General features: G+C 45.6%; 1 protein-coding gene across 1 annotated transcript in view; it reads right to left on the bottom strand.

Moving 5' to 3' along the window:
* Window positions 1-12,866, bottom strand: part of TRAPPC10 (trafficking protein particle complex subunit 10) — a 57,405-nt gene extending 44,539 nt beyond the window's left edge. Inside the window, exons 1-3 of the mRNA XM_019625037.1 lie at window positions 12,411-12,866; window positions 12,188-12,269; window positions 7,598-7,733 (exon numbers count right to left, since the gene is read on the bottom strand). Of these exons, the coding sequence (XP_019480582.1) occupies window positions 7,598-7,733; window positions 12,188-12,269; window positions 12,411-12,450 (258 nt within the window). The 5' untranslated portion in view covers window positions 12,451-12,866. The remainder of the gene's footprint in view (window positions 1-7,597; window positions 7,734-12,187; window positions 12,270-12,410) is intronic.
* Between the last annotated feature and the right edge of the window lie 11,852 nt (window positions 12,867-24,718).

Here is a 24,718-nt window from a genome sequence, read left to right as displayed (position 1 = left end):
GGGGAGGGGGAGGGGAGCATGCACATACAGCTAATAGGAAATACAGATGCAGATGCATGTGTGGGTGACATACATGTTCATACACACATGTGTGTGCTCTCCCACAGCGGAGAGCACGCCTGGCCCCAGATCTTGGTTTCCTAAACATAATTTTCCGCTAAAAGGACCAGGGCTCCTTGGAGAAACAGGTGGCCCCAGGGCTCGGGCCAAGAAAGGACAAGATGACCCTGTAACACCCTATGTAAGGGAGGACCCAGGGAATGAGGACATTTCAAAAGGTCAGAGAAGCCAAATCTGGGACAATCTGAGCATTAAAATAAGTAATGACTGTAATGGATTATACTCCAAAAACCAGAAATCAATGAGTGCATACTGCTATCTGGCAATGAACAAACAAGATGAAGTGACAGGAACCAGACTGACACACCACCTGAAACAACCTCCCAACTCCTCCTCTCCCCTCCCCCCAAAAAAAGTGAATCAAGGGTTTCCAAGACCATGGACACCAGGCGATGAAGAACAGTGATTCCCAGGAGAGCAACAAGCGTGGTGCGCCCTGCGAGTGGCACGGCTGACTGCCTGGAGGGTTTCCGGACCACCCCGCAGGGAGGGGCTGAGGCAGAGCCTGGCAGACACCCGCATGAAGGAGGCAAAGCTGAAAAGTCCTGGGAGATGAAGGCAGCTGACTTCCAAGGAGGTCAGAGTACCGGACAAGAGAGCAGCACGACAGACCCCGGACATCTGCAGAGGGCCCTCAAGCACTCAACAGGGAACTGACCAGCACATGCGTGTAGGCACTGCCCAGGCCCATGGGAGACCCCTCAGACAGGACCAGGCGGGAACAGTACCTAATCTCACAGGCCAGAATGGAAAACCTTCTAATTCACAGGACATTGGGTCCAGACCTCAGGAAATAAGGAATCATTAGTCCAAGACTGGCCACTGCTCCAGACCCACCAAATCATAAAAACAATTCCCAAAAAGATCAAACTTAATAAGTAACTTAGTTAAATAAAGATCAAGAAAATTTCTAGGATTCCAAAAATGCCATCACCAAACAAGATAAAATTCACAATGTCTGGTATCCAATAAAAAGAACTGCCAGGCAGGCAAAGAAATAAGAATATGTGATTCACAATAAGTAGAAAAATCAATCAATAAATAGAGTCAGAAATGACATAGACAATAGAATTAGACAAAGCTATTAATAGTTATTGTAACCACATTTCATATGTTCAAGAAGGCAGAGGAAAGACTGATGTTAATTATACAGAAACATGGAATCCGGTATTTTAAAGAGGAGGAGGAGAAGGAAAAAAAGACACACATGGAACTTATAAAGAGGAAAGCCATGATGCTAAACTGAAAAGCACACTGGGTAGGATTAAGGGCAGATTAGATACTGCAAAAGAAATGATCAGTTAACTCGAAGACAAAGAAACAGAAGTTACCCTAATGAAACACAGAAAAAAAGACTGATAAAAGCATCAACACAGCATCAGTGAGCTGTAGAGCCTCAAGTGGCCAAATATATAAGTAACTGGAGTCCCCAAAGCAGAGAAGAAAAAGGGAGGAACAGAAAAAAAATATCTGAAGAAATAATGACCAAAAATGTACCAAATTTGATGAAGATTATAAACCCAGAAAGCCCAAAAAAAAAAAAAACCCAAGCACAGAAACATAAAAATTACAACAAGGCATAGCATAATCAAACTGTCTAAAACCAATGATAAAGAAAAAAAAAATCTTAAACCACCAAAAGAATAAAAGACACCTTATGTACAAAGTAACAAAGACCAAAAAAATTTTCTCATGGAAACCAAAAGACAGTGGAGCAACATCTTTCAAGTGCTGAAAGAAAGAAAAAAGAACTTTCCATCTAGAATTCTATAGCCAGTGAAACATTCCCCCAAAATAAAGGCAAAATAAAGACTTTCTTGGATACACAAAAGCTGAAAGAATTCATCACCCACAGCCTGCCCTACAGAGGGTGGAGGAAGTCCTTCGGGCAGAAGGACACGAACCCCATTGAATATCTGGAAGCATACACAGCAAAGGGGGCGCCAGAAACGGTAAGCGTGAGGGCAACTGCCAAGACCTGTTTCCTTTGTCTAATCTCTAAACATAACCGACTGCTGAAAGCATAGTAACTCCACGACACCACCAAGGCTGGGAGGGGAACACTGCTGGGAGTTCTCTCACTGTGTGCCAAGTAGTATAATGTGCCTTGAAGGAAGGAGGTGACAAGTGACAGACATGTACTATAAGCCCTAACCCAACTACTGCAGGTCCCCCAATAACGTGGTTTTGCTCAACGCCGTTGAACGCTGCACAGGCACTGCAGGCTCCTCACTCTTGTTTACATCAGGCAGCCTGCGGTCAGGCTGGTTTCCTTAGGCATCATTTTGCTGCAGTTCCACCAACCTGTGAACGATGTTAAGGGAGGACTGCCTGCACTGAAATAACACAAGAGTTTCATTTCACTTTTAAATCTAAAATCCTAAACATGATCGCCTTGCTCCAGGAAACTTTTTCTTAGTAGATAATAATCAAGACTAAAACAAACTGAAAAACAGTAAAACCCTGAAACAACAAAGAGAAAAACACGGGCTCCCTATTAGAAAATATAATTGTAAGGAAAAAAAGAACACTCATTTAAAATGTCCACAAAACTGTATCTAGCAACCCAGAGGTTCGGTGGACGGCTTGTCTGCGCCCCCTGGTGTCAGCTGTGGGGGTTGAAGGCTGGAGCAAGGGCATGTGTGCTGGCAGACACTGGCATGTCAGCCAGGATGGGTTGCCGCTGGGGCTGCACACCCCCAGGTGGCCTTCCCAAAGGGCCACTTGAATTCCTCACAGAGTGGGGGCTGGGCTCTAAAGCAAGCCATCTTAAGAGAACAGGCAGGAGATATATTACCTGTTATAACTCAGTCTCAAAAGTCACAGTGTCCCTTCTGCCAGTCCAAGGCCACCCAGATTCAACAAGAAGAAACACAGACCTGGCCTCTCATGGAGGAATGTCCCTGCCATGCACACAAGAGCTGAGAGCTGGCATATACTGGTCCATCCATTTTTGGAAAATAAAATTTGTACACCTAACAGTCTGATTCTAAAATTCCTACGGAAGAGAAAATGCATGAAAGCCAAGAGCTATATTTTAAAACAACAGGTATCAATACATATTACAAAAGTGTAATAGTTAAAAGTCTGATCCTAGCACAGATCAATGATCAGAATGGAAGTGTCCAGAATACTGTGCACACAGGGTATGGGTTTAAAATACTGTACACATTTTCAATACGTGAGAAAAAGACAATTATGAAATGGTGTTAGGACAATTTGCTTCCAATTTAGACTACAAAATTGGGCCCCAAATCCTCACGGCTCCTACCATACACAAAAATTACTTGAAGCTATACAGATCAAAATATAAAACACAAATTGTAAAATTATTAAAAGAAAATATAGGAGAAAATCAGTTACCTTCAGATAATCGAGGCCTTCCCAAACGTGATACACTACTCAGGGACCATGTTTTAAATGACACATGGTTCCATAAAAATTGTACTAGTTACAAATACCTACGCACTAAATAATACACCAAACCACCTACACAGAACAGAAACTATAGAAGACGCAAGAGAAATAGAGAACACATCTCTGAGGGAGGGCTTTAACATGCCACCGTCAGGCACAGATGGGACAAGCAGCAAAACACTGATATAAATGACCTCACCGACATAATCAGTAAGACAGCTCTTATGAATACATACTTAACATTATAATCGGGAAACAGAGAAACTACATTCTCAAACACATGTGGAACATCCACAAAAACTGATCATTTATTAGAAGCAGCGCTTGGTGGGGACAGCTGACGCCAGGACAAGGCCAGTAGAGAAAAAAATAAGTTCCATAAAGCAGAATATTATAAACAACACTCTGATCATAATGCAATAAAATCAGAAATTTAAAAATGAAAATCTTTTAAACTTTCTGTAAATTAAAACAGCTTTCTGTTGGGTGAAAGGGACAACACAATCAGAAAATAGAGAATTTCTGAAAAATAATGATAGAACACTGGGATATATTTAAAGCCACATCTTTTAAGACTTATATCAATAAAAATGTAATGAATGAAAATAAATGCATTCTCAAAAAAAAAACTAGAAAAAGAACAGCGGAAACTAAAAGAAACAAAGGAAGAAAAGAATAAAAATGAAAGCAGAAATTAAATTAATAGAAAACACATGAAGAGTGTATCAAGTTAATGAATAAAAACCGTGGTTCTCTGGTGGGAAGAATCAACAAACTACTAGCTAATTTAACCAAGGAAGAAAGGGAGAAAATACAAATACTCAAAATAAGAAATAACAAAGGGCAAATACCTATTGACACAGAGCATATTTTAAAAGAAAAGAGGGCCGATCGAGTGGCTCAGTTGGTTAAGAGCTCGCTCAAGAGTGCAAGCTCTGAGCAACAGTGGTTCGATTCCCAGCCTGTGCTGAACTGCCGCTGAGCTGCCAACAGGTGGCAGGATGGCTCAGCTAAAAAATAATAATAAATAAATAATAAAAGTCAAAAGAAGACCACACACCTCAATGAAAATAAATCTTAAAACTTAACTGAAATATATCATTTCTAAGAAAAATAGTTTATCAAAGTGGACAAATGGCTTAAAAGACCAATTTCCAGGGCAGGGATACAGAAAGTGATCAAGGAACCATCCTACAAGAAGTACCAGGCCCAGGTGGTTTCACAAGAGAATTCCATCAAGCCTCAGACACCTGCTACATAAATTGTTTCGGAAATAAAAAATGAAGAAAACATTTCCAAATTCTTTTTATGAATCAAGTATAACGTTGATACCCACACCAGATAAAGACAGCGCAAAAAAAGTTATAGACCAATCACTTACGCATAAAGATGCAAAAATCATAAATAAAATGGACACCAAAACCACGTTAAGAAACTAATACTTTGACCGAGTGGGATTTATACCAGAATGCAAGTATGGCTCAATAATAAGAAACCCATTAATATAACTCAACATATTAGATCTAAACAGAAAAAATCATATGATTATCTCCACCGAGTCTGAAAACCCCTTAAAAAAATCCAACAATGTATTCCTAATAAAAACCCTGAGAGAAGAGGTATGGATGCCACTTCCTTCACACGCTCACGAAAGTTTGCCTTAATTGTACAGCCAGAATCTTACTTAACCAGGAACCACTACAGGCGTTCCCACCAAGGTCAGGGATGGGCAAAGATGCCCACTATCTCCACTGCCATTTAACAATGTCTCACAACAGAGAAAACAATTTGAGGCATAAGAAGAAGTAAGACCACCTCTATTTGCAGATGAAATGATAGGAGACCTGGAAAACCGTAGTGGGGCTTGGAGAATCCATGATAAAACCAACTCAAACAATAAAAGAATTCAACAAGGTTAACACAAAAAAATCAACAGCCTTCATCTACACAAAAGACAACCAACTAGGAGATGCAATGGGAGAGACACCCCGTTACAACAGCAACAACAAAGTAAAATACTCAGAAGTAAATTTCACAAAAACTGGTTCAAATCTCCAGTGACGTACGAGACACTTCTGAAAGACGCAGAAGCCGACCTCCACACGTGAGAAGACACCTATTCTGTGTTAGAACGTCTCAACATCAAGGTGTGAGATCTGCACGTGACGATTTATAAACTTCGTGTGGTCCCAATAAAAATACCTAACAGCTTCTGTCAGGAGCTAATAAGCAATGTGATACTGAAGTTTACATGGAAAACCGAATTGGCAAGAGCGACTAGAAAAACACAGCCAGGCCGTGCAGGAGGCCCGGCCGAGCAGATGCAAACATGTCCCGTGGGTCGGTCCAGGAACCTGGGAACTGCAATCGCTGAACTCTTCTAGGAGGTTTGCTCCTCGCTGTAGTAGGGGTAGTGATCCTGAGAGTATTTCATGCGCAGTGCACGGCTGAGCCCGTAAGCAGATGTGCTGATGGCATCAGAGTCAAGGTAGATACAAACATGAAACGGGCGCAGGCCGAAAAGAGTGCTGTGGGGTCAGCTGAAATCGGAGGTGTGAGTTCAGCCCACATCTGTAGCCATGTGCTGTCTGAGCTCTGCCTACAGAAAGCGCGTAGGGGCAGTGGCACTCCGCAGTGACAAAGGGGGCAGCAGTTGGTGGGGATGGCTGACGCCAGGACAAGGCCGGCAGAGGTTAGAAACACTCAGAGGACACAGGAGCCAGTCTGCAGGACTCCCACTCGCCAGATCTGGGACAGCCCGAGCATCGGCAGGTGAGGCTGACTGACGGGCGCACTACACAAAAACCTGCACAGGCGCTTTCCTGGAGGACGCTGGCTGGTAACTCTGGGGGAGGGGTGCTTGCAACCCTTCTGCAGGCTGGGGGTTGGATGAGGAGGAGGCTGCTCCAGTGGCCGGGAGGGGGCCCCCAGGGGACGGCTTAGTCCCGAGGGGAAAGCAGGGCTGCGGCATGGAGCAACAGGGCAGCTCCCTGCCCACGAAGCAGCTCCAACAGGACGCTGAGCGGCTGGAGGGAGAAGGTACCAGGCTGGGGGCGGCCCTCTCCAGGCCTGCCTGAGGCTGGCCTTTGGCTGCACTGGGGAAGTTTACCTCGGGAGGGTTTCCACCACCCCATGATGGGAGCCTCCCGGGGCCTGAACTGCTCCCAGACACGACAGCTGTGCTGGCACCTGCTCTCCCTCTGGGAGTCTGGGACTTGGGGACGTGCAGGGCAGAGGTGCCAGAGGACCAGCCCATTTCTGACGAGCTCCCTGCAGACAACCCCTCACACGTGCTGCCTGTCACATGCCTTGCTGGGCAAAGGCAGAAGGTGCGCAGGATGAAGCCCAGAGGAACCAGGTGTGAGCCTGGAGTCCTTTCTCATTCAAATTACACCACTTCCGCATCCTCGGATGCAGGCTACGCTGTCATAACAGGCAACGACGTACAGATGCTGAAGACTGCTGAATGTCTGTCTGATTAGAGTCAAAATGGACAGGAAGCAATGACCCGCAGAATTTCTGTTCGCTCCTGACAGATGAACTGTGTTGATTCACGAATACACGAATGCAGGGAGGGAGTGCCACGTGCCCAGGGCAGGAGCTTCGCTCGCCGGCTGGGCAGTCACGAGGCCCCTACGAGGACACCGTGATGCTGGTGAGGAAGACAAACGGTCTGTGCCTGCAGGTCTACGGACCAGAGAGTCAAACAAGGGTTATGGAGGAACTTCCGTGCTGCTGAGCACCGGAGCTCAGGAAAACGAAGCTAAAGACCAGCTAATGCTGGTGGAACCCTGGGGCGCAGTGACACGGCTCCCAAGAAGTCGGAGCCCAGGGAGGGAGACTTATTGGGGGTCCGCATCAATGCAACACACTGGCTCAGGGCAGATCAGGCGGCAAAGCCACACTTTTGGCTGAGGAATGGAGGAACGAGAACACCAAAGTAAAGAGCACATTGAAAAGTCGATTTGGAAAGTTTCAGCTGTCTTCACACACCCAGGCCCGTGAACCCTGACCCCTATCCCGAGCCGTGCCACCGTCACTCCCCCGGATGAGTACTTACGCAGCACTCTGTCCAATAGACGTGGAGGAAGGGGAACGTCAGCAGGGCTTTGTTTCCCTCCTTGGGCAGCAGCTCCTCTTTGAACTGAACAAAGTTGGATTCTAGGTGAATCATCTTTGGAGCCCGGCCGTAGGACCTACAAACAATTGTAAAAAGTCACTGAGAAAAACAACTACAAAATGTTCAGCAGAAAGAGGGAAGAAAAAAAAACAAAAACGCAACAAATTATTTCCATGAGTTCAGAAGTACAAACAGAATACTAACCCTGAACCATAACTGTAATAGCCTGTCCAGAAAGATTCTATAAATTACATTAAACACAGTTCACATTTACATGTCAAAGTTGCCTCCATAAAACCCTTCCTTTCACTCACCAGTACATACACAGGAATATTCTCTCTAACCAGGGCAATCTGCAAAAATCCAGGCTTCTGAGGAAAACAGACCTGGGTGTAACTCAGCCTGGAAGTCACTATAAAAGCAGTTTCCCAGAGGCCAAAAGCACGGTTTGAAACTATGAAAGCTGTAAAGTGCACTAACGCTTTTGTGACACCCTGTATTATCCAAAAAGGGGACTTTCTGGTGAAAGGGAACAGGATTTTGTTTGCAGAACACAAATAAAACAGTGGTAACACCCCCCCCTTCCCTCAACCCCAGAGGAAAGAACACGAGAGAAGTCCCACCAGCCACAAACACCCAATCTCAGGCTGCCCGAGGGTATGGACGCAGCTCTGCTCTGCTTGTAAAAATAAACCACACCTAGCGGGTCTCTTCTCCACACCTCACTTCCCACCTCGCAGCTGTGTCTCCATTTCAGGAGTGTCCGTGTTTAATGAGCTGACATCGGTCACGTTGAACGTGACCGTGCTCACACCTGAACTTGTCTATGTCCTACTTGCAGGCTACTTTTTCCTGTCCTTCATGAGATTAATCACGCTTTCTTTTTCCATTCTTTTCCTTTGCTGGTTTGGAAGTTTAACCGTCTAGTTCTATCTGAGGTTGGTTACATTTTTATTCATAATATGCATAAACTTAAATTTTCTTTCGAAGTCTAAAGTTAACGTGCATCCTTCTTGAACAAGACAAGAAAGACAGTAGATTTTCTTCTCTCTGCTTTCTTCCACACATCTGGCATTTCACATTTTCTAATTTTTAAAAGGCTTCCTTAACTTTAGCAAAATGTTGCTTATGACTTGCTTGCTGGCAGCCGCTTCTTTTGTCTTGTGAATTCTGGTTCCATTTCTCTTCTTGTTGAGATACATCCTTTAATTATTTCAGACAGGATGGTAATATCTTATCACATGTGTCTAAAAAAGTTATTATTTACTGCACTGTTTCCCAACTGTCTCCATGTCATGGCAAGCAGTAAACAGAACATTCAAATGTGGCTTTGTGCAGCCAGAAGTGACAGATCAGGGCCCCTGGCTATCCTGGGCCCCAGCCGCCCCCCCCCCCAGGGCCAAGGTCCCCCAGCACTCTCTTGGTCAGGGCCTGCGGCGGACGACTCTGATACAGTCTCCCCCCTTGCACGAGACTCTTTTTCCTCAATCATCTGAGAAGACTCTTCCTGAATCCTCTATCCAATGCTGCATTTTAAATGCTGAGAGACTGCAAATATGATTCTCCTTGTCTCCGTTTCCTCAGCGTGGCTTTCTGTTGGCTGTTTCGCTTCCATTCTGCTTGACCCCAGCAGGCTCCTGAGATCTCTGATTCACCTCTGGGAAAATCTTGACATTTCAAATACTGCCTGTCTTCCATTTTCTCTGGTCTCTCCTGGAAACAGCTGTTTGAGGATACTGGAACTTCTGGGTCTGTGCTCCATGTCTCAGCTTTTCTTCCATGCTTTCCAACTCCAGCTCTTAGCATTCAACTCCAGCATCTCTAAGCTCCGTCTTCCAACTCACTAATTTGCTCTTCAGCTATACAGCTGTTCACTGCACCAAGTGAAGTTTCTGCCTCAATTTTTTTTATCACCAAGATCTAATCAATTAATTTAAAATTTTTATCCAAGTGATAGTCTTCACACACACGCACTCCATGAGCAGGTGCGTCCCATCCTTCTCTACCTCCCCATGTATTGGTCCCCTACAGCTACTATAACCATTCCCACAAACCCAGGGGTTTAAAACCACGTTCTCTTACAGTTCAAGGGCCAGAAATTCAAAATCAAGGTGTTGGCATGGTTGGCTCCCCGGGAGTTGAGGCAGAGTTTGCTCCTTGCCTCTCCCACCCTCTGGCAAGCCTTGGCATTCTTTGGCTATGGACGCATCACTCCAACCTCTGCCTCCCTCCTCACGTGTCTTCTAAGGACACTTGGCATTGGATTGAGGCCCACCCTAATCCAGGAGGGCCTCATCCTGAGATCCTTAACTTGACTGGATCTGCAAAGACCCCTATTCCAAATGAGGTACCCCTCACAGGTTCCAGATGGGCCCATTCTTTGGGGGCCACAATTCAGCCCACAACCTCTCCCCAAGTGCTTTCATTTTAGACACACTCTTCTACTGTCTGTGACCTGGGAGATGCAGATTCGGTCTGTCTGTCCACCTTACTGCTCTCCCGCCCCTCTCAGCAGCTGTCATGGTTAGGGTATCCATAGTCCACCTTTCCCTTACGATTACACGCAGGAGGCTGCTCACTAGCGAGCCGAGTAACGCCCTCCGGTTACAGTCGCTTTCTAGTGTCACTTTTGTTCTTCGTGGCACTTCTCATTTTCATAGCTCAGTGTCACCATTTTTAAACCTCCCGAAGCTCTCCAACAGAGCTGTGGGCTGAGTGCTCCCACACAGCCAGGCACCAGGCACCCTACCAGGCCCTCCTCCTGGCGACATTGCTCAGGAGCCCACGGTCCTCCTGCTCTACGCAGGGAGGCATCCAGGTCCTAAATCTGATGAAGCTCATCCTCCCGCGTTTCCTGGAGAAGGGAGGTGGTAGGTCATGTCCCTGGGGCCCCGGGCTGTCCCGAGATGAATCTCTACTTCCGCCTGGGGAACATGGGTGTAGCACAGAGTACCTGGACCTGCGCTGTACACTGTTCAGATCCAGACCTGCTGGTTTCAGAGTGGCACTTCTCCCTGCTGCCTGTGGTGCCTCACATGCAAGGCTCTGGAACCTCACTGTCCCCAGAAAGAGGCCCCAGGTTCCCGCAGGGCAGACAACAGCGGTCGCTTCACACACACCTCTCTCTCTCTCTCTCTCTCTCTCTCTCTCTGGTCGCTACACACACACACACACACACACACACACACACCTCCCTCTCTCTCTCTCTCTCTCTCTCTCTCTCTCTCTCTCTCTCTCTCACACACACACACACACACACACACACACACACATATATCGCATGCATACACTAGAGCAAAGGGGGCCCTGCATCTAACGGCTCCCGGACGTGTCCTCAGCCACCAGGCCCTCTCCAGCCTGGTCTGGTCCTCGCCTACCAAGGTCCAGGGCCGTGTCACCTGCCAGGGAGTCACCTGCTCCTCAGGGAGCCACCTCTGCAGGCACACGGGGCTCAGCTCTCTCTCCCAATCCCTCCATCTTTCTTGCTTCTACCAACAAGGTGCCCGCATCTCTCTGCCACCATCGCCTCCACCCCCTTCCTCTGTCCTTGTGCATTTGGACCTCTTTGGGCCTTTTTCTCATTTAGGGAGGTTTCAGGAAGGTGAAGAGATGAAAACAGATACTGAATCTATGTAGTTTTTCTGTTTCACTCTTTTCCTCATAACACCCTTTCTTGTTTCATGGACACACTTTGTTTCTTTTATCTTTCCGAATGTTTAAATAATGTATGCTTATTTGAAATCCTCTTCAGGTTACTTCATTTCTTCAGGCATTAAATTCCTCCATTTGCTGAACTGTCTTCTCTTGTTCACAGCATTGGGCCTCCTCAAAGGTTGAGCAATTTTTCTGCAAGAGAATTCTCTCACTTTGTGTAACACTATTTATATTAAATGTTAGTAATTAAATACATTCCTGTAACATGACAATCGGGCTCAAAAATTACACTAGATTCAACAGAGAGCCCGAGTGGGTCACCCCCAAGAAGCCACACTAATTCTCATGGGACACAAATTGGAGGTCTGAAAGGAACAGTGGACAAGGATCAGGATTACTCGAGCATAAGCAACAGGAAACTTTTTATCCACCTTGGTTAAAATCAGATTATCTGTATTAACAAATCAAAATCCTCCAGAAAGCAGGCGGAAGGACGCAGGGTGCAGGAGGACTTGGTCAGACCGCAGGTCAAGGCCATGTCCTCGCCTTTACCGTGGGATCCAAGTGAGTGTGCGTCTCCTGCCCACGTGCCTGGACCTTTAAGACATTCTGGTGAGTCAGCCTGAAGAGTCAGAGGTCATGGCCATCAAAGCAGGCCTGTGGCTCAGAAGAGCTGCCTTGTTTCTACCACCCTGCGTCGCGTGCAGAAAGTCAGCATGCTCCTTAAAGAATCAGGCCGCGCGAGGGTTCTGTGGACACCCCTCTGCTTCTCCACAACACACTGCAGAACTTAGGCCTTCACTTTACCACTTCGCTTGCTCACAGAAACGGGTGAAAAAGGAAACAGGAGAACAGCCAAAAGCAAACACTCCGTACCTTCTCCATTCCATAGGTTCTCTCGGAAGCTGCTGGGAAAGCGTCGGGTAAATAGAAGTGAATAAATTCTGATCTCCGGCACCTGCAACAGAGTAAAGAGAAATCCAGTTATGACACTTTTAGGTAAATAGAGGCCAAATGGGCTCTATATTTTATTAAATTGGTAATTTTAGACAATTTTAGACTTAGTAAAATGATATAAAAAAACAAGATTGTCTCTTACTTTTAAACGAGTGGTCTCTAGGAAACCTGGCACCGAGCATACATGCTCCAACCTGACCCTCAGGGTACCTCCATGAGGCAGGTGTGATTTCCCCACGAGGAGAACGAGGGTCGGGAAAGGGTGAGAGATGGCGCAGGCTCTCCCCACCCAGCTTCGCTCCTGAGTCTGTATCATAGCCGCTGCTTTCAACTTCAAGGGCACAGCCAGAAAATTCCAGGCAGAAACGCGGAGAAGTGCACGTGAACTCCCTCACCAAAACAAACTCATACGCATGCAAATAAATGCCAGTGGAAGCTAAAATACACAGGACGCTCTCCACGCACAGCCCACATGACACGCCTGCCAAGCAGTCTCTCACTAGACCTCACAGTAGCTCCCAGGAGGCAGAACAAACACCACCCATTTCAGAGAAGGCAGGTGAGGTCTGAGTCAAGGTGTTGAGAGCACACAGCTAGCGAGCGAGTCCATGTGTTCTGACCCGACACTGCACACTCAGCTCTTTCATCGTCGCTTCAGCAGAACTGAAAAATCCATTTAGCTCTCATAAAATGATAGCATAACCGTATTATACTTCAGCTAAAAAGAACCTTTTTAACACAGGTGACTCAAATTCTTATATTCAGAGGATCCTCCAACTTTAAGAAAAACCATTTTCCAAATTGTTTTTATACCCATCTTAAAGAAAACATTGGAAATTCAAGGGGGCCCTTGACACATTTGTTTATTTTGCTATCATGAACCTAGAAAAACAAACACAAACCTCCTTCGAACCCCATAAGGACATCCAGTCACTGCTGAGAGCAAGGATGTCTCTGGGCAGCTGAGCGGCACCTATGGAGCAGCGGGGGGGCACGCCCGGTCTCAGCCTCACGGCCTGAAGCCTACAGGCCTGAAGCCTACAAGCCGAATGAATAGCTGGAGGATACGTTTACCCTCCCCATGCCTCACAGGTCCACGTGTGACAAGGGAAATAAGAACACCTCGCCAGTAGGGCTGAGTGAGGATGAGATGCATCAACACAAATATGGAACCTTGAACAAGGCCTGAACCAGGTAAACACTTGTTTGCTAAAATAAAAACAATGTTTATGTTTTCATTTATCATTTTCCATCATGTTCATTTATTTGGTAGTCAGCTTAGAAATCATTAAAATAAGAAAATCTTTAGTTAGCTTAGACTGCTTATCTGTGACTACCAATTTCTGTTGCCTCTTTAAAAGGTTCCAAGGTTAAGGGATAAAAATCATTCCCCTTGGCGACGCGGCACCTTTCTCCTTTCACTAGGTTTTCTGTCTCACATCAGTGCCCGATTAACATACGTGCACAGGGAAGCAAACGGAAATGCCTGCTAGCCCTAAGCTATCTCCCACAGGAAATCCTGTTACACAACAAAACCTGTCTACTGGAGACCATAAGGGAACCGTTTTTCTTCCATTCTATCATGGAATAAATCTTCAATTTGTGTCCAAACATGTCATTTAAAAATATTATTAGCACATCTGTCAAGGACAAAGATGTCATCTGACTGGGATTAACATGTGACCACTGGACCTCAGTGCCTGTTATGAATAGTGCCCCGCCCACGCCCCCAAATCCATACGTTAAACTGTATCTGGAGATAAGGTCTGGGGCCCTGATCCAACCTGACTGGTGTCCTTGTAAAGAGAGACACTGAAAGACACCTGGGGTGTGAAGACCCTGTGAGGACCCAGCAAAAGGCAGACAGCCCTCCACGTGCCAAGGAAGGACCCCTCCGAAGCGACCCTGGCCACACGCTGATCTTGGACCTCCAGCCACCAGAACCATGGGAAAATAAGTTTCTGCTGTTTAAGCCGCCCGGTGTGTGGCATTTTGTTGACAGCCCTGGCAAACTAGTCGAGTATCCCACTTTACCTCTGAAGGTCAATTCTTCTAACCCACTGAAGCTCTACATCGATTGAGAATAAAGAAAAGCCACCATGATTTTCTCAGAATACATAGCTATTATTAATTGTAACACTCTGAAATCTTTACATCAAGTATCATAAAAATTAGAGCTGCCTTTGAAAATGGGCAATAGAGAGCCAGAGCCTGAAGCAAAGACAGGAAAGGGCTTAGGTGTAAAACCCCAAAAGAATGAAATCAGCTTATATGACAGGTAATTAAACTAACAGCGTATTCTTTGTAGCTTCCCAAAATAGCCCAACCACTAAGCATTGGGTCTTCAGAAAAATCATGACGCATGTTTGCAACAGTTGGCGCCAGTTCATTTTTGCAAGTTCTAGAGTCATTCGCATCTATGTTATTGCTATGTCATTTGACAGCTGACAGTTTTAGCTTCATTCTAAAAAAAAATTGAGCGATTTGGTTGAGTTTGGGAGATTTTACAACAAGTTGAAGATGGAAAACCAAACTGTGCATTTTTGCCATATTTTACTGTTTTACTCCCATAAAGGGAAGAACGTGTGTCAACCTTGTGAAAAGTTGCATAAAGTTTATGGTGACAATGCTCTACAAGAACATCAGTGCCAACGATGGTTCACGAAATTCCGTGCTGGTGATTTTTATCTCAATGATGCGCCTTGGTCAGGGAGGCCCACCGAGGTGGATGACGACAAAATAAAGGCATTGATCGAGTCAAACCTACGTTACATGCCACAAGAGATTGCAGAAACATTGAACATCCATCATTCAAGCGTTCACACCACCTGAAGAAGCTGGGATACGTAAGCAAGCTCGATATTTGAGTTCCACATGAACTCAAAGAAGTTCATTTGATGGCGCATATAAACATCTGCAATATGCTCATTAAACATGAGGAAAACGATCCTTTTTTGAAGCAACTGATAACTGGTTATGAGAAGTGGACTGTTTACAACTATGTGGTGTGCAAACGGTCTTGGTCCCGACGTGATGATTCGCCTCAAATGACATCGAAAGCAGACATTCATCAGAGGAAGGTTATGCTCTCAGTGCAGTGGGATTTTAAAGGTGGTGTGTTTTTCGAGCTCCTACCAAGGAACCAAACAATCAATTCGAATGTGTACTGTCGGCAACTAGACAGTTTGAACGAATCCGTCATCCAGAAACGTCCAGAGCTTGTTAATCGTAAAGAAGTTGTATCCCATCACAACAACGCGAGACCACACACAAGTTTGATCACCCATCAAAAATGATTGGAGCTTGGGGCCGGCTGAGTGGCTCAGTTGGTTAAGAGCTCGCTCAAGAGTTTGAGCTCTGAGCAACAGCGGTTCGAGTCAGCCCGAGCTGAGCAGCCGTGAGCTGCCAACAGGTGGCGGGATGGCTCAGCTAAAAAAAAAAAAAAAAAAAAAAAAAATGATTGGAGCTTGGATGGGATGTGTTGCCACACCCACCATACTCGCCAGACCTTGAGCCATCAGACTTCCACTTGTTACGCTCTCTTCAAAACTCCTTGCATGGTATAATGTTCAATTCAGATGAGGCTGTAAATCAGCACCTTGTTCAGTTTTTCGCAAATAAAGACAGGTCCTTCAATGAACGAGGAATTATGAAGCTCACTGAAAGATGGCAAAAGGTTATTGAACAAAACGGGCCATATATCATTGATTGATCTTTGTTCTTTATATAAATAAATGACCTTTGAAAAACATACGACAAAATATGCCATGACTTTTCCGACAACCTAACAGAAAGTCATTAGAGCTCTGAGGTCTGAACTATGAGACAGAGCAACAACTTCCAGGATGTTTTTATCTGAATCCCGAGGGCAACAACCGCAGAAGAAACACCAGAAAGGGTTCGGTGGGTAGAAAATAGCTGCTGAAAGCAGAGGCCTAAGATTGACGTGCCCACATTCAGAGAACCCCATTCAGAAAACTGCTGTCCATTTTTCTGACTCAAGCTATTAAAAGAGTCAACTCAGACTATTACAACAACTAAGATTTCTTTCTTAATTAATAAGAATAATTCAAAGCACAATCCTAGTAACATAAATGCCTCTCCCTGTAAGTGTGGTCTATAAATATGCTGCCAGTTCTCACCACGAACCAAGGACACACAGAGACATGAGAACTCTGTGGCCCCCAGGCCACAGGCAGCTCTGGCCATGCACAGACATCACCATCATCCCTGCCTCTGGCCAGGATCAGTGCCTGGCAGGACCCTAACAGGAGGATGGCCGAGGAGTAGACTTAGGAGACACTCAGATGTGAAGGGACACGTCATGCACAGTCGCCTCGCTCTGAAGAGAGGGACATGGGCACTGTCTGGACGGCACCTGCCCCCAGGCTGAGACATTCCTCAAGAAAGGCAGGCAGAGCCCTGGGTTTCTGAGGATACCAACCTAACTATTTCCTTATTTATGACAGTTGTAAACGGATTTTGTTAAATGCAGTCCGATGACTGACACAGACCTTCGCTACTTCCTGAATTATTACTGCATATGCTGAGATTTTTATAAGCATATATCCATGTATTAATCATGTAATTTAAAATTTCTTATGTTAAAAGCAGATAAGTTACACTCGAAACTAATATAAAATAATATTGAATGTCAAGTGTAATTGAAAAACAAAAAAATTTAAAAAGCAGATATGAACTAATTAAACATGGGAAAAAGAATTCAAAAAAATGATTTCAGTAATTTAAGCATAAATGGGTCATATTTCAACAAGCTGCTTAACATTTCCTTAAAATCTATAAAACAGAAGGACTTGGGAACTAAATTATAAAGTAATTAGTAACTTATATCAGCATTAAAAACACACTACCACTTGTCCGATTTAAAAAAATAAATAACTACAGACACTGTTGTATCATTCAGCTATCAGGTCACCAACAATAAGACAGTAAGCAACTTTAGTCCTCAAAGAAGTCACTTTTAACTGAAAGTAGAAACCTGCAGGCTCGCTCTCACCAAGATGCAAGTCCGACCCAAGCTCAGTAACAGGCCCACACAACTCCACGACATGCTGCTGCTGCAAACAGCCATGTGGGCAGGCAGGCACAAGCTGTCGTCAGTCACACGTCATTTGTTTTACCCTTCGTCAGCCTAAGAGCCAGGGAAGCATTGCTCTCCATCATTTTATGTGCAAAGCCTTTCCTTCTAGGGCCCGCAAGGACTGCAAAATCAGTTCTTTAGTGTCAAAGCATTTTAAAGCATTCTGATTCTGAATTCTAACAGTTGGCTGCAACCAGAACAGAATAGATAGTACGCAGAGGGCTCCGGGGCGTCCTCCTCTGTGTGAAAATGCCTCAAACAAGATCCCCGGCCAGGACCGCGCCACTGAAAATCTGTCCACTCCAACCCCCAAAGGGGCTCTCTCATCACAGTGTTCACGCTGCGTTTCCGGGACACAGGCCATCTAGGCTAAACTAAAATAAAGGCACATATTCTCTTCAACCTAAGAGAACATGTTTGTATCTATGATGAAAAAGTATAAATGTATTGTTGTTAATGTTCCTATAATGTCTATGCAGTAATTTTAAAAAGATTTGAGGACTCAATTATGACATAAGATTGAATCTGGCACTACACAGTCTACGGGAACAGTAGCGTAAGTTGTCAAATGCGGTTTCAATGCTGGAATTTTTAATTATGCCTCGGGGAAACTGAAGTTCCCTCTCAGTTGAGAAGGATAGCGTTTTCATATTTGCAACATCATTACTTCCTATGATTTCTTTCCCAGACATGTGTTAAGGGCATTCAGAAATTTCTATAATCCTGCTCCCAGAATAGGTTACGTTGCCCAGCAAGGGAGAATTAGGGTTGCAGGAGAATTAAGGTTGCTGCTGACCAGCTGACCTGAAATAAAGAGATTATGCTGGATTATCGGATGGGCCCACTGTCCTCAGGAGGGTCCTACAATGCGGAAGCGTGAGGCCTAAGAGCCAGAACCAAAGAGACGGCGCCAAGAGGAAGACTGAACTGGTCACTGCTGGCTTTAAAGATGGAGGAGGGGCCCCAAGCCGAGGAAAGTGGGGGCCTCTGGAAGCTGGAAAAGGCACGAAACAGATTCTCCCCGGAGCCTCCAGGGGGAACCAGCCCTGGGGACAGCTGGATTTCAGCCCAAGGAGACCCACCCCAGACTCCTGACCCCCAGAATGCTAAGAAAAACATTTGCCCTGTTTTAAGGCACTAAATCTATGTAAATGGTTACAGTGGCCACAGGAACTAACAGCTATGAAAAGTATATGAAAGATTTAACGGGGAAAAATAAAAGCATTTAATTTGGGGGGAAAAAAATCCAAAACAATCTGCATAATACCTTTGATTTGATGATACAGGGGGGCTTCCTAAGCCCCAAGGGGTTTGGCCCCAGCTGAGAGCTAAAGGGAGCCAAGAGGGGTTCCCTGTGTGCTGCCTCTACCCAGACAGCACGGCGGACAGTCAAGCCCAGAGCGCTCGGCACACCCTCACCCTGAGCCCTGACAACAGCCGGAGGAGAGCGTGCCGCTCCACGTGGAGACCGAGGCGCCGGGCCATCTCTGGCTGGCCCGAGGTCGGCAGCTCCTGCGCATCGGAGCCGGGCCCTGGACTCCGCAGCCCCTACTGCTCAGCGCTGCCTCTGCATTCCTCACCTTTACGGTTCCTGTCAACCTTCAGGGGCGGTGGTGACACCGCTCAGCTGAAAACACAGGTTCCACAAGACCTTGGACCAACAGAGTGACCATTTCTGCTGCCTGCTTGCCATGGTAAGCAATCCTCATACACACAAAGCTGTGACGGTCTTCACACAGAAGTATAAAGGAGCAGGAAGCTGTAGCCAGGAGAAGCGGCAGAGAAACCGAGTGCTCCCCCAGCCGGCAGCTGCCACAGAGCTTCTGATACCGACATCATGTACTGGGCTGTCGGGAAAGTCATGAGGCATTTTTGCAACAACAAACAGAGGAAAAATACGTTATGACTTTTCCAACAACCCAGTATTTTCAAGATCAGTATTTTTACTTGGAGATCTTAAATAAAAGTTTTAAATATTTGTTGATGCTCTCATACAGCATAATCTTTCTTCACAGTCTTTGGCATAGTCTCAGTTAAAGGGAAATAGTAGCTTGGCCAATAAGACACACCTCACATTTCCTCTGGAGCTGTTGGAGGCGTCCAGGATCAGTTTAGCCTGTTAAGAAGGCTGCTTCCAGCTGTCTCCTGGGCAGTGTCTTCCTTTAAAAGGGTCCCACTTATCCCGAAGGGCTCCACAGGCTGCCCAGAAGTAACGGCTGGAAAGACGAGGCGGATGGACTGCAGCTCAACACAGACACGTGCTCTGGTGAGAGAGGAACTTGCACTTGGAGGAGGCAAGTATCCCATCCGAGGACCAACTATCGGGTCTAGAGATTACACAGAGTGGGGTGGCTGCACGCGGACCAAACGACCTATTACAAGGCCCTCTTAAACTAGGGGGTATATGATTCAACTTCTGAACAAAAAACTCAAAGGAAGTATATAATTTTTCTAACATTTGCTTTATAGAAAACTTTGCAGGAATGACCATTCTTTGAGCATGCTGTTAACAAAAAAGAAGGCTCCATCTCCCGGTTCGGGCGGCAGCTCAGTCCTACCTGAAAACATGCGGAGAGAGCACTGTCTTTAGCCTAAGAATGCACGTGCCTGTCCACAGACCAGACATTAACTTCTACTCCACAGCTTTTGGCAGAACAGACATTCAAATGGACGATAAAAATGGCCAAGGTCACAAACTGGGAAGTCATTTCATCCTGTTCAATGATGCATAAAGCAATATTTGCTATAATTTATGTATAACGTCCATGTAGTAATAAAAATTAATTAATGCTTCAAGCTGGCAGCTTTTTCACGGGGAAACTAATGCAATGCACACTCAGGGACTAAGGAAACCTCCCCGGGTGCTCCCAGAGCAGCTGCGTGGCAGGCTTTCCCGCTGGGGTGGGGGCGGGGAGTGAAGGTTCATGAGAGAACCCAAAATCCAGCTGTTCTCCAGGCTCTGTGAGCAGAAAGCCAGGCTGATCTGTTCCCTAAAATGACTAGGCAACTGATCCCCATTTTACCCACACACATCGCCCTCCCTTTACTGGAAGGCACGCGTTTGAGAAGAAAGCAATGAACCCTCCCACTGCTCTGCACCACAGAGGCCAAGTTTAAAGAAAAGCAATTCCTCCCATGGACACGATGGGGTCGCCTTCATTTGGCTGTCACCTGTCACATTTTGGCTTGCCAAAATGTGGGTGATATGAAACCACAACTCAGTATATCCTGCCATGTCGTCGCTGGCTTTCTTTCACAACATGCTTCTTCTCATGACCTCCCGATCCTTCTGTGACGTACACGCTGGGACATGCTCTCATTCCCACTCTGCTCTGCTCGCTCTCCCAGTGCCCCGTCCACAGTTACCGCCCCTGGCAGGTGTACCCCTGGTTGGTGTAATCAAAGGGGATTAGTGCTCATCAAGTTTCCTAGTGTGGGAGTCTGCAGAAAAGGAGCTACAACCCCCACACAGAAACTGGTCACAAGATATTAAGTCCTGAAATCTTTTTCTTTTTCAACATGGAAAATAATTAGCACATGTGCCAATGTGAAGGGGTCTGAGTAAACACTTGGAACCAGAGGGACAAGTCGGCTTCCCTAGCCAAAGATCAAACTAGACTTAAAATCGGAGAGTTTACACAGAAAAAGAAAGATTGGATAAATGCATCTAAATATAAGATTACTGAAGAATCAGCCTTTAAAAGTTTGCATATTTTAAAATAAAATAAATATATAGGATGATTGTAGCAGTTTGAATCGTATCTTTTGCAAGTTCAAGAAGAGCTTGCGGGCTCCAGGCCAGCCCCGCCTGGGGATGGGGGGTTGCAGAGAGGGTTCCCTGGCTGCTCTCCCCCACATTTCCCTTCACCTCCTTAAAGTCTTGGTTCAAAGGTCACTTGCTCAATGAGGTGGATTGCAGCTTTCAGAAGATGCACCATTATGGAGGGGAATTTGGCAACATGTAGCTGGACTGCCAACCTGGGTCTTTGACAAACTGCAAGGAATGAAAGGCAGATGGAGGGGAAACCAAGATTTTAAGAGACTGAAGACACTTATCTAAAAAAGTATTTGGATACTAATTAATTCAAAGTTTAAAAAAATATTTAAGACACTGGACATAGAAACACTGAATATTTGATATTAGGAATTTTTTTGGTGTTATAAAGCTTCTATAGTTATTTTTTTTAAGTCCCTATCTTTTAGAGAGACACACTGTCTTAGTGCCAGTGGCCATGACAAAAGGCCATAGACGGAGTGGCTTAAACAACACAAATGTATCTTCTCCCAGATCTGGAGGCTGGAAGTCCAAGATCAAGGTGCTGCCATTGGGTTCCTGGTGAGACCATTTTCCTGGCTTGCTGATGGCCTCCACCTCTCGCTGTGAGTTCACGGGGCCATCCGTTGGTGTGCGCAGGTGCTTAAGGCCACTGATCACATAATGAGGGCCCCACCTTCGGGACCTAATCTAATCCCGATCACCTGCCAAAGGCCCCATCTCCAAATACCATCACACTGGGGGGGATAGGGCCTCAACATGTGAATTGGGGAGGGGGGGCACAAACGTTCGGTCCATACATATATTTACAGAAAAGTTATGTAAAGCCAGAGATCTTCTTCAAAATAATACAGGATCGGAGCGAATAAGGGATACAGAGAAGCAAGATTGGCCAATTCACCCAACTGTTGAAGTTGGGTGATAGGTTTATAGGGTTTCTTCACACTACTCTGTCTACTTTTATACATAGTTGCAAGTAAGTTTCCATAAAAAAATGTTTGAAATGATACAATTCTCCCACTTCTCTTATCCCTCTCTCTTCCTTTTTTCCACAGCATTTGCCACCTATTATACCATGTAATTTACTGGTTAAGTATATACTATCTCCTCTTGCTGGAATGTAAGCTCTGAGAGGGCTGGGGTCTTTGCTCACCGATGTCACCTAAGCACCTCCGACGGTGCCTGGCATGTGACACGCTGATACATGCTCACTGACTGGTGAATCTGGCCCGACTACTTCAGGTTCTAGACAACCCAGGGCTCCCAAAGGACAGGATGTCCTACAACAGAAGTGATGACGGTGCTGGGTGGCAGGATACGTTCTGAGAATATGAACTTAACACATTATGGACTGGTGACACAGATTTGCATCTATACATTTAAATGCCCTGTCCTCAATGTGTTAAGTTTAGATTATATAAAAATTTCTGGTGTAGCTGACTTACTCAGTTCTTAGATTGCTGAACTAAAGGAAGTGGTATTTCTATTTTATTTTACTTAACTCCACGGGAAAGGCTTTCTCTGAGGGCTAATTTTAGGGAAAACCACCCCTTCCGTGTGGGCAGAGGGTGTGGGACTCCCCAGTGCTTGGTAAGTCGTGGTAGAGGAGGAGCCAGGCACCCTGACGCTGGTCCTCCCGACACTACCAAACACTGAGAATCCTGGCCACGCACAGTAAATCGCCCCCAGGTCTTCACCTTCCACATGACCCCGACAGCCCTTGAGTAGCTCACCTCGATGCTTAGAAACTTACTAACCAATCCAGCAGAACTGAAAGAGCCCACCAGTGGTGAGCTGCAGATGCAGTAAAAACTGCTACCCACAGGGCTTATTGTTCATTCCAAGGCCGGACCAAAAATTTCAGCTCTGAAATTGATGCAATGACTTCTAATGCTAAATAGATCTGTCAGGAAAAATGTCCAGACGTACAACACTCCTGGTGAAACCAAGGCCTAAACCTGTTGTCAGTTTATCATTTCTCTGCTCACGTTTTTAAAAAAATGTTACACACAAGGGCCTAAAATAATATGGAGGAAAGAAAAAATCATGTAAGTAGCCCGTGCAAGAAGCCAAATAAAGGCATTTCTGTCCCTGGGGGAAATAAAATAGAGAGAGGTTGCAGAAAAGGCTCATCTTTTCCCAAGAGACCACCCCACCGCGTGTCAACTTCTAGAGCCCAAATTCCAGATGTCAAGGAATCGTTCTCTCGGCCAGGAGCAGAGCGAGGACAGAAGAAGATGGAAGAGGGGATATAAAAACAAGACACCAGATGGGTGCTAGCCGATAGCAGACACCATCTAGGTGTAGGGGCTGAGCAGGGCCCCCAAAAGATTTGTCCACGTCCAGACCCCCAGAACCTGGGACTGGGACCTTATTTGGGAAAAGGGTCTTTGTAATTCAGTTCAGGATCTCACATGTGATCTTTCCAGATCATCTGGATGGGCTCTAAATGCAATGACAAGTGTCTGATAAGAGACAGAAGAGAAAACACAGGGAGAGAGACCTTGTGAAGATGAGGCAGAGATCAGAGCAGATCTCAGAGCAACGACGCTGCTACAAGCCAGGGAACGCCAAGGATTCCTGGGAGCAGGAAAGGTGGGAAGGATCCTCCCTTAAGAGCCTCTGAAAGGAGCGCAGCCCTGCTGACACCTCGATTTCAACGTCTGGTCTCCAGAACTGTTGTTTTAAGCCATCCAGTTTCTGGTAAATTGTTACAGCAGCCCTAGAAAAAACTAACACATATGGTATAAAATACAAAAATGGAATGCACATTTGTTTCCTAGTGCTATTCCAATTCATCTTTTAGACATGTTTTTGCCCATGCCTCTTAAATGTCAAAGTAAACACAGATGAACAGGTAATTCTGAAGAAGCTCACTCACCAATAAACATATAAAAAGAGCCTCATAATCGTTATATGCTAATCGTGGGCTGGACAAAGAGTTCTTAGATGCGACACCAAAAGCACAATCCATGAGAAAAAAACTGATGATGACTTCATCAAAATTAAAAACGTTTGTGCTTCAAAAGACACCATTAAGAAAATTAAAAGACAACCAAAGAGTAGGAGAAAAACTGTGCAAATCATGTATCTGATAAAGGATGTGTATCCAGAAAATATAATGAACTCTTACAACACAATGAAAATCTGATTTAAAATGGGCCAAAGATTTGAACAAACATTGCACTACAGGCGACATACAAGTGGCCAATGAGAACAAGCAAAGATGCCCAATGTCACTAGCCACTAGGGAAATGCCAATTAAAGCCACAGCCTCTCACCATTTCACACCCCAGGATGGCAGTGATCGAAAATACAGACAAGTATCGGTGAGAACGTGGAGAAACTGGGACCCACAGACAGCGCTGCGGGAGCTAAGCAGAGCAGCCACTCTGAAAAACACCGGGGCAGTTCTTAGAAAGTGAGGCATAGGCTTATCACACAACACAGCCATTCAGCTCCTAGGAGTCACTCGATGAAAAAGGAAAACGCATGTCCACACACAGACACACATGCAGTCCCAGACCGGAAACCATCCCAAGGTCATTGGTGACTGACAGACAAGAGGCGCCAT

Source organism: Hipposideros armiger, unplaced genomic scaffold (genome assembly GCF_001890085.2).
Source record: "Hipposideros armiger isolate ML-2016 unplaced genomic scaffold, ASM189008v1 scaffold_612, whole genome shotgun sequence".
In the NCBI taxonomy this organism is placed as follows: Eukaryota; Metazoa; Chordata; class Mammalia; order Chiroptera; family Hipposideridae; genus Hipposideros; species Hipposideros armiger.
The sequence above is the reverse complement of the archived record's forward strand: the minus strand, read 5'-3'. Positions and strand labels throughout refer to the sequence as shown.